Source organism: Ptiloglossa arizonensis, chromosome 13, assembly GCF_051014685.1.
Source record: "Ptiloglossa arizonensis isolate GNS036 chromosome 13, iyPtiAriz1_principal, whole genome shotgun sequence".
Taxonomy (NCBI): domain Eukaryota; kingdom Metazoa; phylum Arthropoda; class Insecta; order Hymenoptera; family Colletidae; genus Ptiloglossa; species Ptiloglossa arizonensis.
The window spans coordinates 4,791,958-4,806,817 of NC_135060.1; the positions used below are offsets into that span (position 1 = coordinate 4,791,958).

General features: G+C 45.5%; 1 protein-coding gene across 7 annotated transcripts in view; it reads right to left on the minus strand.

Annotated features, from left to right (window-relative positions):
* LOC143153949 (uncharacterized) overlaps nt 1-12,052 on the minus strand; it is a 44,925-nt gene extending 32,873 nt beyond the window's left edge. For 3 of the 7 annotated variants that reach the window (XM_076325628.1, XM_076325629.1, XM_076325627.1), the window contains exons 1-2: nt 10,128-10,848; nt 8,898-9,193 (exon numbers count right to left, since the gene is read on the minus strand). In XM_076325628.1, the coding sequence (XP_076181743.1) occupies nt 8,898-9,193; nt 10,128-10,159 (328 nt within the window). In that variant the 5' untranslated portion in view covers nt 10,160-10,848. Of the gene's footprint in view, nt 1-8,897; nt 9,194-10,127; nt 10,849-11,749; nt 11,822-11,916 lie in introns of those variants that run through there. The other 4 variants (XM_076325634.1, XM_076325630.1, XM_076325633.1 and 1 more) reach the window with 4 other exon arrangements.
* Nucleotides 12,053-14,860: the final 2,808 nt, after the last annotated feature.

Sequence of the window (14,860 nt, forward strand, 5' to 3'; positions counted from 1 at the left end):
AAATGAAGAGATAGATAGAGAGAGAAAAGGAAAAAACAACTCTCGTGGAATAAAATATTTTCGTATTATTAGACGTCGCGCGAAATGGCAAACAGTGGCAGAACTTTGTGCGCCGAAGTTCTGTTCACATGCAGGTGATTTAACATCCAAAGGAGAAACTGTAAAATCCTTTGCAAAAGAGAAACTGCACGCCAAGATTAAAGACTATCGCGAGAGGCGAGGCGAGTCGAGGCGAGGCGAGGCGAAGCGAGGCGAGGCTGCCAGTCTAAACCTCCGAACGGACGTTCGAATGGTAATTCCGCACGATGAGCTAAAATGGATAGAGGACGAACGAACGTGACTGTTCTTTTATCTGAGAAATCGGCATGAAATCAGCCTTAGACTGGAGGTCAAAGTAACTACGTATAAATGTTTAAGCATGCCCGTTTTCGTCCGAATATCGAAGCGGAGTAACGCGATAATTCGTCCGCGTGGCGAAATCCTTCGGTCGAACGTTCGCCAATCGAGAATCCGCTCGCATCGATCGGAGAACCGAAATGCTACTACGAGTCCTCACCATCGCGACAAGTTTCGTTCGTCGATTTCTGCGATCTCGTTTCTCAATCGCGCGATTCGAACACCTAGAATTCGCGAACGAAGCAACGATCGATCGCTCGACGAATTTTCGAAAAAGAGTCAAAAGCGTGACTTTTAATCGTAACTTGTTTTTCTCACCTCGCGTAATTTTTCACGTGACCTTTTCGTTTCGCGTGATTCTCAAAGTAACGTTTTCTCGCTTCGACCATTCCGTGCACATTTTTACCCGTCAGAAGGTCGCAAGGTTCGAACGTTTGAAATTTTGCAATGCACCACGGTGCAACGCACCGCGAGTTGCACCGCCGAATGCAACGACGATCGAAAGTCGCTCGTCGAACGCGAAAGGTTGTTCCGTTGTTTACGAATCGACCATTTTTCATCGCCGATTTCCGTCCTCGTGTTTCCGAATCGTTTCGTTCACCGACATCGTGGACCAACGATGTTAATTCGCCGCTGCTGAATCACGTTTATAAGCAAATTAAAACGTTCGTTCACCGTGGTAACTTGTACACACTGTATCCGATGAATCGAAGTTTCGCGAACTCTTGTTCGCTTTTATACCGAGTAAACGAGCAACTTGTTCGACAACGATGAAAAAATATTTCCCTACACTTATTCGAATTAAGATATTCCCGATAGATTTTACTTCGAACGTGGAGTATCGGTTGCTCAGATATCGTAGTACAATGTTATTCGTTGTCCGTGAATCATTGGTGAGTCAATTTTGTGTTTGTACACGATCCAGAAGATAGAAACCTGGCCGAAAGTAACGTCGAATGAACAATTTTAATCCACAAATCAACGAAACTGGGAAGCAGCGACGAGGAAAATTTTATTCCGGATAAAATCGGACAAATGAAATCGACGGGCAACGATTTATTCGATCGGACGGTCAAGTTTCTATTTATCCGTTATAAAATATTTCGTTCGGCGATTGAAATTTTTTTATTTCCGTTCAACGAATATAAAAAGTTGTTTGTCCTTTTTCGTTCGAAATTCTCGTCCAAACGAAGATTTCCCCCGGCTGCACCGGAAAGAAATACAATACGAATCCAATCTTTCGTTCGATTTAATTTTCATTCGGAATAAATTCAGAACCATCGATAACCGCGACGCTCGGTGGTTCGCTATCGGAGAAACTCGCAAACACAGCTCCGGGAGAAACCTAGCTCGTCAAATTTATTCCAATTGAAAATTATAATACAAACCGCGCAAGTCGTCGACTTAAACGGAATTAATTCGTTCGGAAGCTTTACGCGTAAGTTGAAAACCGTTCGAGTCGAATTACACAAATACCACGTACGTAGCGCGCAACGAGAAAGAAACCTTGGCTTCAGAGTCGAGAAGAACACGGTACCACGGATGAAGAGACTGGACAATTCAATCATCGATTCATTTTTCTTCGATCATTCAGGATTCATATTCCTTCACCCTGGAATACATTAATTCTAAGATCTTCGTTCGAAAAATGAACGAAAAGGAAACAGATCCCCGTGTACCACCTTCGCGAGAAGAAACACACGAAAAGAAAACCTCGTTCGATATATATCCAATCGCGACGCGTTACGTACACGCGTGTAAAATATGTACAAGAACGTAAGTGGGGGTGGGGCAGAACCGCGTATCGACGAATCCGTGTAACTCGAGACCACGTAACTCGAGGACTCGCTGTATTAACCCTTTCACTGCCATTGGAGCCTGTAGGCGCTCGACGAAACCGCTCACCGTACCGATATCGGCGCCTATAGGTGTCCAACCGATCGGTGCACTGTGCGCGCGATCACGACTACGGCCATTCGACGTATATATACGTCTTCGACGTGCGAAAGAGCTCGCGGAGTGTGAACTAACGCCACAACTTCACCGCGCGCGAGTTCTGCTCCCCTACGACGTTCAGATAGTATTTTTAGTTCCGCGATGGTGATTTGATACATCATTTTGTACGATTAAAAGCACGATACAGGTCACATATATTCTCTCAGAGTTTCCTACGAAAAGAAAAGGTTCTTCGTACGTTCGTAGAACTTATCATCGAACTACCGTTGTAAAAAATACCCGGCTCGAATATCAACGATTAAGGAGTTCGATGGATCCGTTTGAAACGGATCGAATCGTTTGGAACGTACGGGAGAAATTTGTTCGTTGTATTTGCGAAACGTTGACGTTGATTGTTCGTTTGGTAGAAGGAATATTCGTAAGGAACGAGGTGAAATTTTTCTGTGGTAATATCTTGCGTGTAATGTAATTTAGTAAACTTTGTAATATAATTCATCAATGTTACCAGAAGAGGGAACGTTTCTCGAATAGAGCCTCGAGATTTGCAATTTGTTGAACGATCCGTCGATGAATCTCGCGTTCGTACTTGTGATCTTTCTTCTCGTAGACGACGTGTGCAATTAGGGTTGTGCGACCGATATTGTGCGACGATGTCGAACACGATGTTAAATTTTGGAATTGGAAACAACGAGTACGTCGACGAACGAAAAATTGGAAATACACTTTCGATGCTTTAGAATCCATCGAACGGTGCAGTAATTCAATGCTTCGCGACAAGACGGAACACACGATACGCTTTAAACATACGGATGAAAATAATCACATCGTCCTGTACGCGGTACGATTATCACGCGTCGTTGATTCTACGGAATCGTAGAGAAACGTGATCCTTTAAATTCTTCGAGCACCGAGTTATCCAATACCTCGCGACAACGTCGAACTTGCTACGAAACGTTCTGTAAATCGTTAGAATAATTACATCACGCACCCGGAACGATCGACCCGAAATTGTACGGAAAGAACGCGGTGAAAACGACGCAAAAGTAAATAATATACTCTCGTTTCCCTCGAAAATTGATCCAAGACCTCGACGCTGGCAAATTCGAGCCAAGTATTTCACTAGGAGCTCGTTCGACGTAACGACGCCACGTAGGCAACCCTAATCTCGCTCGTATTTAAAGTTTCGGTCAATCTAGCGCCGCTGGTTCAATCAGTGGTCCTGCTGTAACGCGAGAACCCAACGTCCAGCTAAAGAATATTTATAGGCTGTGCGTGCGTAACCACTTTAAGTCGAAGCATCCTCGATGCTGAAGAGAAGAAGAAAAAAAAAAAAAGAAGAAGAAGACACGGCTCCTTTTAACGGCGTCTCTCTACAAACGAACCACCACCGATCCACTGCCTCGTTTAACGGGAGCAGCCTTAATTGCGGTGCCGATAAAAATCACGGGAATCGGGCGCGATTATCCACCCGCTATCGATAACCACGGTCATTCGGGGAGGTGCATAAAAATCCCTATTAGCGTCGAAGAGACGCGAACGACGAGATCGGGCTTGCTACGTTCCGCGAAAACAAGATTTTTATTAAGTCTGCGATGCGTGGGCGCAGATAAGAGTCCGTGGTCCTACAAAAAAATCCTACGACTCGCGGGGCGGAGGCTGTAAAAATAACTCGCGGCAGGTTCGAGAGAGAGGAGGGGAAATAAATAAAAAAGAGAAGAAGAAAAGAAAGAAAGAGAGAAAAAAGATCGTCGTTCCCGTCGTGGAAATCGAGTTTCTGGGGGACGATGATCGGTCGGATCGAGGCGCAACGAAATTCGCTCGTTCGGTTGAATGTCGGCGGTAATGTTTGCCATCGCGGTGTTGCGTACGCGTACGCGAGCCGATCGTTTCTCGGTGGCGATGGCGTAATCGATAAAAACGCGGCAATATATTTCGCCACGAGCGGAGGATTCGCCGTCGAGCCCGGGCGTCGCTGGCCGCCGCTTGAAAACTGCAACGGGCAGAGAGGAGCAGTATCGTTACGAGCAATCGATGGTGGTTAAGTGCAGTGTCACGGTCGCGGATACCGAGTCGAGCGCACCACGTGCCGCGAGATAACGCCCGGACGAATGGACGACCCTGCGAAACACCGAAGAAGAGATTCGCGGGCTAGACCAGCACGGTGGATACCTCGCTTAAAGATACTTTAAAGGTCCTTTGTAGCAGGGATCCGAAAACGTGAACCGTCTATCGTTCCGATGATATCGTTCACGTTTTCTCGACCGTAGACTAAATTGAATAGGAAATTCGCAATGTCACATAGCTTAAAGATAGAATTCGCGTTACCGGTTTCGAGGATCGAGAAGCGTTCCCTACTAGTTACGTTTCTCGTCCAGAAGATGAAATACGAAATAAAAAATGATCACGGGGTACGGTGATACCTCGCTTAAAGATAGAACATGCACCAAGGATTCGAGATCATCTTCTGTTGTGTACATATTTCCTCGACTCGATCGGTCTTACTTTAAAAATTGACCGGTCGAATTTCAAAATACCACACGGGTACGAGAAATGAAATACTTTTCTATTTTTCGGTGCGCTATTGCGAGAACATTGACGACGGATCGACGAGGTATTTTCATTTTATTGAAAATGGTACGAACACGATTTCGTTTCGATTATTTTTTATTACGGGTGTGTGTGAGATTTTTTATTCGAAAATTTGAATAAATCGTATTTGGAAATATTTCGCATCAGTAGCCGTCGCGCTTCGAAGTTTTGGCCACTGGCTGGTCGTTAGTTTGTCTCGATTGTTTTCGATGTCGCAACTTGTTCACTGCTGCTTCGAGTTCCTATTAGTTCAATTTCGAGAGCTAATTTTCTACCCGTCCTCGATTAACGATAACTAGGACGGTTCCGATTTTCGATCTTTAAACGAGGAATCGTTATAGACGGTTTTTCAAATGCACGCGTGCGACGATCGCCTTGGTGTCGCGCCAAACTTAACACCGGACTTAAAATTAGAAACGATTCGTGGACCACGCGAGAATTTTGCAAATCGAACGTACGAATCGCCAATCGGAGCAATAATAAGGACCGTGTTCGAGTGCGTCGAGAATGTCAAAATTGAACGAAACGCGCAAAATTTATACGTTAAGGTACGAACTGAAAAGAAACGAAACGACCGATGTAGGAAGATACGGAATTTATGAAACGAGATAAACAATAACGAGTTAACGCAAGACCGTAAATTAACCTTGACAGTGACACGGACCATCAGCTGTTCAAATGGAAACCACAAATTTATGAAATACCTGCGATATAATTAAACGCGAATCGAACATTTTTCTTTTCGGTATTTAACACGAATTGGAGAATTTATTAATTATCTGACCGTCTAAAAGGAGAATTTTGTGATATCTAAGAGAAATTAAATTCTCCGTGGATATAATTTAATTTTATACTCGATCAGTTTTTACACATTGCGCATAATCTTGTTTAATTTCGATCGTCACGACTACTGCGAATTGCAATTTTTAATTTCACAGGATTATTCTTGACGCACACATTAACATGTTTACGAATATTTATGAACATTACTTCTTTTTAATACTTATTCGTCTATAAATTTCATTCGGTTTTAATGTTTAGATCACATGTTCCTTTTTTACGATGCTGTATTATATTTTCCGACCGTGCGATGTTCTTCTTTTTTTTTAATTTTTATTCGCTCCAAAGGTGGTCCAAAAAATGGCTCCATTTTACCAACAATCTCGAGATTCGTTTAAATATAAATAACGAACCTCGTTATAGATCATATATCCCTTGCATCGAATTAAATAAATATCGTTCCAAATTCTTTGGTCCTCTTTTTAAATCCCCCTGTATAGCCGATAATGTTATTTAAACCTGAGAAACTACGCTAAGTTTGCATTTTAAATTATTTTGGAAAACTGTTCGATACGTAATGAGAGTAACGCGTAATTAAATCAGCGATTGGAAAAAAAAAACAGGATCTTCGATACCTTTGAGAACAAAGTTTATGGGACACATTGTAGCGAGCGAAAGCTAGACCTTGTTGTTGCTAAATTATCGTGTACCGAATATGCATCGAACTTCGTTATACGACGTAATATAATAAAACTGAACCTTAATACGTACTGCTTCGACGGAACGTTCAATCGTATTGATAAAATCGAATAATACGCTACGTGTACGGTGCAACGAAAATTATCTATATACCGTTTTTCGTAGAAATAATATTTCTCGCGGCGTAAAAACAGGTATTCGTTGGAATTTTAGCGAATCGATTCACCAAATTATTTAATTGGAGAAAATTACCTGTAAACGTAACAGCCTGTTTACAAAATGTCTGACACAAATAACGTCTGGAACATTTTACGGCTTCATAAAAGTGCAGTAAAGTAACAGAAAGTTTACTATTTTATTTCTGCAAACTATGCTTCTTTAGCGAGCGAACCTGATTCTATAAAATACCTTATTTATAGGAAAGATCGAAGAACGTGAATACGGATGAAATATTATAGTTTCTCGATGGTATCCACTTCCAAGGAATATTCGAATATATTTTTATCGTATATCGAATTTCGGTTCAATCTCGAACCGATTATTTTCGATTAATCGGAGTTACGTTCCATTAATTTAGAAAACGAACACCAATGTGGCATCGAACGATCATCGTTACCAATCACGCGGTACATACATCGAATATGCAAAACCATGCAGATTAGTTACAGTGTGAAGTTTCATTCATCTTTTTTTTACCGAGTTTAATCGTACACGAAGAAAAGAACAATACGTAAACCGATCAACGAGAACAACGAATTTATCGTTTCACGTTTTCAACGTACAGTTTACGGAATCTTACGATTTACGGATTTTGTACATCCAAGTGACTTGCGATATCGTGTACTTTTTGTATTTGCATAAATGGTGACAAATCGCTGTACATATATACGTAAGAATAAACATCGATAAACGACAACGAGAAACGAAAATTAAGAATTTAATATGCCGTAAACGGTTGATCCTCTTTCCTACAAATATAATATACTGTAAATCGAAAATGTTAAACATAAACTGCTTCCGATTAATCGGTTTATAATTTGTTCTCTCGTAACGGGCAACAATTATTATTATAAAAATAAAATAACCAAAGGAAAATCATTCTACGGCAGACTTTTACGCAAATAACTGGTAATAATCGCAATCATTTTCGCTTCTGTTAATTATCCGCGAGATTTTCCGATTGCGCGTTCGTATTTGCTTAAACGCAAGAACTATAAGAACCGTGGATAAACCAATTTCAAACGCGTGTATCGTAAAAATATTCCTCCACGCTTTTGGCGCGGAATATAAACATATTCCGTAAACTTCGATGAAGAAACTATAGTATGCCTCGTAGTTCTCGATAGCTGTATCAAAAATTGAACGTCAATAAGAGTGCTGCAAAAAGCAAACACAGAAGCAACGTTTAATCGGGGGACGTGGTATAGCATCTGTATCTATGAATCTCCAATTACTGCAAATCGTCTATCTTGCTTCGTAAATAAATCTTAATTCGAAATTATTAGGAGCAAAACTTCCAGTATCGAACTCAATGGAACCGAATATGGTCGTACGAAACTATTTATTACTCTTAATATAGAATAATCTGCGTTAAAAAGGAAAAATATATAGATAAAGTAGATAGCATGGAACTTTCAAAGAGAAACAAATTTTTAGATCGGTCGAGTCGAAATATGAAATAAAAATTACCCACAAAACGAGGTAATATAGTAAAGATAGTGGAAAATAAAACATTTATACCTCCTACGCGTTAGTTAACTACGAACACTAAATATTAAGTACAACGAAGCATTTTTTATTCGCAATATTTAAATTCAAGCACTATAATTAGTACTCGAGTTAAGTTCCTCTCAATATCCGTCCCTTAAGATTTCGTCTACTTTATTCTCAGTTTTTAATAAATTGTACATTTTGCAACTTTGCGTTACATATTTTTTTATATAAAGGAAACAAGAACTAGAATATTACGGAACGTGCAAATCTTGGAATAATTTTATAATAAAACATCATAAATGTTCCGTACCTTTGCTAACTTCTGTTTAGTTTACCTGCACGAATTAATCTACACACGACATTATTAATTGCTTTTGCTTCGTATACGTGTATCAACGCTTCGTTACATTTCCCTTTATAATAAATTTGTATCGTATTATTAAAGAAAAAAATGATACATATATATATATATATATATATCTTTGATAGTTCCTCGCTGTAAATAATTCCTATAGTTTTCCTCCGTAAGGTGGATTACCGTTATCAAGATCGTCGCAAACGTTCGAAAATGTTGAACTCGGATAACGAACGACCGGTCGTCCAAAGTAATCGAATTTGAAATACGAACGGGCCGAAACGACCGATTCGTTGCTTGGATCCGATCATCGATATTCTCCGCGATATATTTTGCGGGATTTCCCATCCCCGAGACATTAGGAACGGAATTGGGCGCGCGAAAGGAGCCATAGTATATATTAGCTCACCGAGCAGATAATGCCGTATCCATTTTTTCTTGGGCGGGGGCGGCATCCAGCTGCGTACCGGCTCGTCGTTGACGACCACGTCGATTATACCGACGACCTGCGTCGGCATCAGGCTATTCGCGTCTCTGAGCCCGTTTACATTGTTGTTCGTCTCGTTGCCGGCGTCGATCGCGCGCTGCGCTCCCGCAGCTTTAACCGCGTTCAAATTCATACGAGGTTGGACCGCCGCTGTGCCATCCGAGACCAAAAGAACTCCCATGTTCCCGAGGACTCTCGATGCTACTACGCACGGCGCTCTGGCATACGCAACACCCGGATAAAAAAGACCACGCTGGTATAAGCTTGTCGCACTAGGCGTTAGAGGTATATACACGCACGCACACACGCGCACACGCACGCACGCACGCACGCACGCACGCACACGACGGACAGACGCACATACGCACGTACGTACGCACGCACGCACGCACGCACGCACGCACTCCGATGCACTGAGAAACCCTCTACCCGCTTCTCTTCTCCTGCTACGTTCGAGAAATAGTTTCTATATCCATTTGCTATCCTCTCCGGGCAATTTCCTACTCTGTAATCCCCGGATCCAGCCCGATTCGCGTCGCGAAACCGTGAATTTGCGATCGTGACAATAGGAAAGATCACGTTTCCGTGGTGGCCCGGTACCGGTGCACGTCGAGCGGTAACCGTGGCACGAGAAACGGCCGGAGGGTCGGTCGCGCCAGACCAAGAAATAATACCACGGCGGCGTAATTGGCGAACGATAGATTTTCGATAAGTCGGACGCGGTGCTTTCTTCGCGACACGGGTCGTTTCGATCGGTATGCAACAGTTACGCGCCACGGTGGGGTTCTCCCCTACGGTGACCGGGCGCGTTTTTTGTCGAAATACTTGGCGCGGCGCGAAGGGAATCGTGGGTAAATAGACTCGTCGCCGCCCGGTGTTGCCGTCGGAGTGCACGGCACACCAGCCTTGCCACGACCGATAAAACTGTTGTCCAGGACGCGTCGAACGACCGACTAGTCGAAAAGAAGTGGAAACGACCGGGAATGCGAAACGCGTGGAAAAGAGAGAGGGCTGCGTCACAGTTTCACAGAGGGGGGAAGCGGTTACGACGAGTGAATACGACGAGGTCGCAGTTTATACGACGGGGAAAAAAAATCAGCACTTTCGAAACACTCATGGCACCGTGGCCTGTGGATCCTCGCGGACCCCTACCGTCGATCCAGACGCGTCTCGTTCCGCGGCATCGACAGCCTTCGACCATCGAGATTCTTTAATTGGTCATTGTCCGACGAACGCGCGAACGAAACTTTGAAAATTCTCCGAGCGATCGAAATCTCAGCGTCCTCGAATCTCTCGATGAATCGCAGTGTCCTCGACGCCCTTCGACATCGGGCGTAACGAATCCGTATTAATTTCCTCGTATCCTTCCACTCGATTTCAATTTTGTTTCTTTTTTGTCCGTGACAGCGAACGAAAAACGTCCGGTAGAATCGGACGTCTATCGACGCATCGAGAGACACTGATCCTGCCGTACGAACGATCTTGGGATCGCTACGCAATTTTTGTTTTCAACTCGTCGGCGGATCTCACTGACGGCTCGTGTAATCGTTACTGATAAAGAGGCGTCTCGGGTATCGGCGTGTCTGCACCGATATGCAACCTCGACCAGCGACCTTTCACACGTATCTAACTAGGCGTCTACGACGTGTCCTTTTAAGCGAAACTGCTGAACGGTAACGTTGAAAGCAAAACTAACGTCGGCCGGTACAGTTACGACGCGGTGGTGTCGTACGGCTTGCGTAACCGATCATCGATCGATAAATGAAATAGTTGGGTCGAATCGTGGGCCGATCACTCGTATCGATCGTACGCGCGAACAATTCGACGAACGAAAGAAACTCGTACCGCGTGAGTCGCGGGTGCCGACTGAAGTCTAAACGTAAGTGCCACCGCCTCCAACCTGAGGATGACGATCCCCTGCTCCCTTACCCCACCTCTTCGCCCCGAGCACGCCGCCAGTGGCGACGGCGGCTGCGGCGGCGACCAATCTCCTCTCGACCCGCCACCGCCGCCTTCCGTGACATCTCCGTTCTCGCAAGAGCTGCCTCCAGTCACCCGCGACACTCTGTCCTTGTCGCTCAAGGAAACAGAGTCCGACGCGGTGGCTCTCGCTCGCTCGCTATCCACTCTCTCTCTCTCTCTCTCTTTCTTTCAGCGACGCGTTGAAATTCCAAACGACGTCCGCGAAATTGCGTGCGTTTCGAAACGCAATCGGGGCGAACTAGAATCCGTCGCGAGCACTTCGCGCGCACGACGATAAAACTCATCGACAGGGAAAACGACGACGTCCCGATTGAGTCGTCCGGTTTGCACTTTCTTACGAGTCAGTTTTCATCTCTTGTTCCCCTCTTCTTCTTCTTCTTTCTTTAAGTTTGTTGGCACCACGGTTAGTTAAGAACGATACAGTGTCTCGTCACGTAAAGAAACTGGATCCCGTCGATCGACGACAGGTTAGGAATCGAAGCCAGACGCGTGGAATTGCTCGAACTCGGTGAATTATACATGATCGCCGTAATAGGGAGGACAATCGATTGGTTAGTTAAAACAGCGTGCGCGTATTCGCGTCCAGCGAATAAGCGTACGAGGGCGTCGCGGCAAAACGGTGGAAAACGTAGTTCCCCTTCGAAATTGTTGGCAAAAAAAAACATTCAGCGGGTCCGTTGACCGCGAACGCGTACGTACGTATTACGAACGCGTTCGATCGAGTCGTCGAAATCCCCTTTCGCTTTACAACCTAATTTCAAAATCTTTCTTTCGTATAATACGACACTTACCGTCGATAATGAGCATTTTTTCTTCACAGAACAAGTCATCTTGCTCCGTGCGTTCCCTCTTCAATTTGGCACCTGAAACACGAAACGCGAACGAAGATTAAACGAACGTCAAAAATTACAAAAAAAAAAAAAAAAAAAAAACAAGACGAATAAAAGTATTACCGCACCGTGTAACGAGAGATCGATAATTCAACGGCGAAATTTATTTCGCAGGTACGCAAAGAGTAAGTGCGTGACGTTCGTCGAATTCGAAGGCACGCGTTATCCTAAAAGAGCATTCTCATTTCTCCTTTCTCTCTGCGTGCAATGTCACCGACAAACGCGACAGCGTGCGACAACGAGGAAAGCAGTAACTAGCGTCGGAGGCACCGAAGCGCAACACGTCACCGTTTCGTTGCACTCCCATCGTCCCTTCCCCTGATCGTTCCTCCTTGGATTTTCTTGGACGCATCTTACCGCGTACAGACAGTTGAATCCACAGGTCGATAAGGTATGAAAAATTCAAAGAGGCGCGTCTCCACGTGCTACGATGGTGGGGATAGGAATGGGTATTCCCCTAGGTCAGCAGGGTGAGCGGTAACGTAGCCGGTGGTGGGGAGAAATGAAAACGCCGGGGAGCTTCGTCTCGCTTTGTCTCTCTCGCTCCCTTCTTCTCCGGGTCAACGGCAGACTCGGCAACGTCGCAATTGATCAGGACGCCACGCGGCCGGACACGCGTGGTGGGGGGTTTGCCGGGGACAAGACGCATGCGCACTCGAGCAGCTCACTTGCCCGCGTGCTCGTCCGCCGATACAGTGCACTGCGTTCTGCTCCGCTTTACTTTGCTCTTATTTACCCCGGTTCTGGTCTAGCCTGTTTAGTTTCGTCCCGATCTATTCGACCCGAATCCCGTCTCTGCTTCGTCCTACTCGCGTTGTCCCATCGGTAAGAATACCCCTCCCGTCATCGTTTCTAAAAATTCCCCCTGTATTCTTTGCCTACTTTCCTCCGCGATCGTTCTCTCGTACTTTCGTCCTCTGCTTTCCCCACTCCGTGGCACTCTCCTACGTAGAGGCAGCTAATCTGCAGGTATCCGGCCGGTGTAACGAACGTCTCGACAGTGACGACGAATGGGTTACGAGCGCCCCTACGTGTGCTACGGAACGGCATACGGCAAACCGTGTCCGATGCTGTGCGGTAGGAGTGGTTAGAGATGGTAGCGGTCGATCGCACGCCTAAAGTCCTGGAATAGACAAGCGGTGCGACACCGGTTTCAATGCCGATAGGTCTTTGGCGAATGGCTAAGCTTCGTGAAAGTATTCGCGCGACACCACCAACGACCAAAACACGACTTTTCCTATTTTCTCGGACGATCGAAGAAAGCACGCCACGTGAAACAATAACGAACGCGTCGCGCACAAACCGGACACGCTGTACGTTCGAAAAAGCGATACGTTCTCGAGGTCAATTTGAATTAATCAAGCGCCGTTAAGGGAGAAAAATTTAATTGCTCGGATACGTCCGCGGGAGTTTTTCTGTAGGATTTATGCATCTCGTACGCCCATCGTACAAAACATGCGCACGCTACGCGTGTTATGAAGTTGTAAAGCTGAATTGTAAAGCATCATTTAAGTACACGATAGACAGACTTAAATTATCGTTTAACGCGCATTGCCTGTTATATCACGCACCGCCGTGCCAACGAGCACGCGCAACGCGGTAACAGACCGGATGCGCGAAGATAGGGAGCGAATTACAACGTTTAAATCATCCGTATTACGATCGAGCCCGTGTGCGAGACCGGTACACTCGGTTTTCCACTCCAGAAGTCACTACTGACCTACCAAGTTTCTAACTTGTCGTAAGAACTCCGAACGCTCGTACACTTTCCCAGCGACGCGACACCACGGAATTATTTTCATTTCTGCCGGTTTCTTTTTTTTTCTCCATTTTTATCATTATTATCATCATCATCGTCGTCGCCGGTTTAAAAGACAGAAATTACGTTCAGGCGATACGAATCGATCGTTGGATTATCCCGCGATAAACGTTGCCTCGATAACATCGCCGACGGGAGAGAATAACGCGCGAGAACAAAACCCTAACGCACCACCGAAGACGCAATTTCCCGTCTCGTGTCGCATCTGAACCGTGTGCATAGACGCGTGACCGTGAAAACAAGGGATCGATCTCCCGATACGTGTATATTCACCTTCCTTTAAGGTTTCACCACGATCCAAGGGAAAAAAGAGCTCAACGCTGGAGAGTATCACTATTACGTACGCGTTGCCCCGTCGTGTATCTATACGTCGTGAAATGTAATAAAAGTATATATATATATAAAAATAAAAATAAAAACCAACACCGGTGGTTACTGGTCATTGTTAGTTCCGTGCGAAACACGACAAGTGTATTCGTTCTCTCGAGTCACGGTACCCGGTGCCAAAAATCAACTTAATTCCCTTGAAACAAAGAGACGTCCCGTTATCGTCGATACCGATGGACACGCACAATTTGCCCCGCGTTTACGGAATGTACAGAACCACCGACGAGATTCTCGGTCCAAAGTGGCATAGGAAATTTAATGCATATTCGATACGCGTTTCCCAGCTCACCTGACACATTCATTCGGGCACGCGTCGACGCGCACGAACCCACGAAACGGGAAGATCGATCTGACCTGTATCGTGTGCATTTTTTTGCCTGGTCTACCTGCCTGCCTGCCTTTCCTTCCTTCCGCGAACGTACAATGCACCTCGTGTGGTTACCTACGCGCTTCACCCTGCCCCCTCCCCTGAACCAATGACTCTCCGTCCACTACACCTCCTGTACGTATCGTGTGTGCAGCGCACCGCACAGCACAGCACAGCACCGCACCGCACCGCACCGCACCGCACCGCACCGCACCGCACCACACCGTACCGCACCGTACCGCACCGCACCGCACCGCACCGCACCGCACCGCACCGCACCGCACCGCACCGCACCGCACCGCACCGCATCGCACCGCACCGCACCGCACGGGAATTGCTGGCGATCGTGACGAACCGCACGATAAATCAGATGCGTGCGCGATAATGATGGAAAAAGCCGCGTGCGATGTGGGGAGAGACCGATACCGACAGAAAGCGA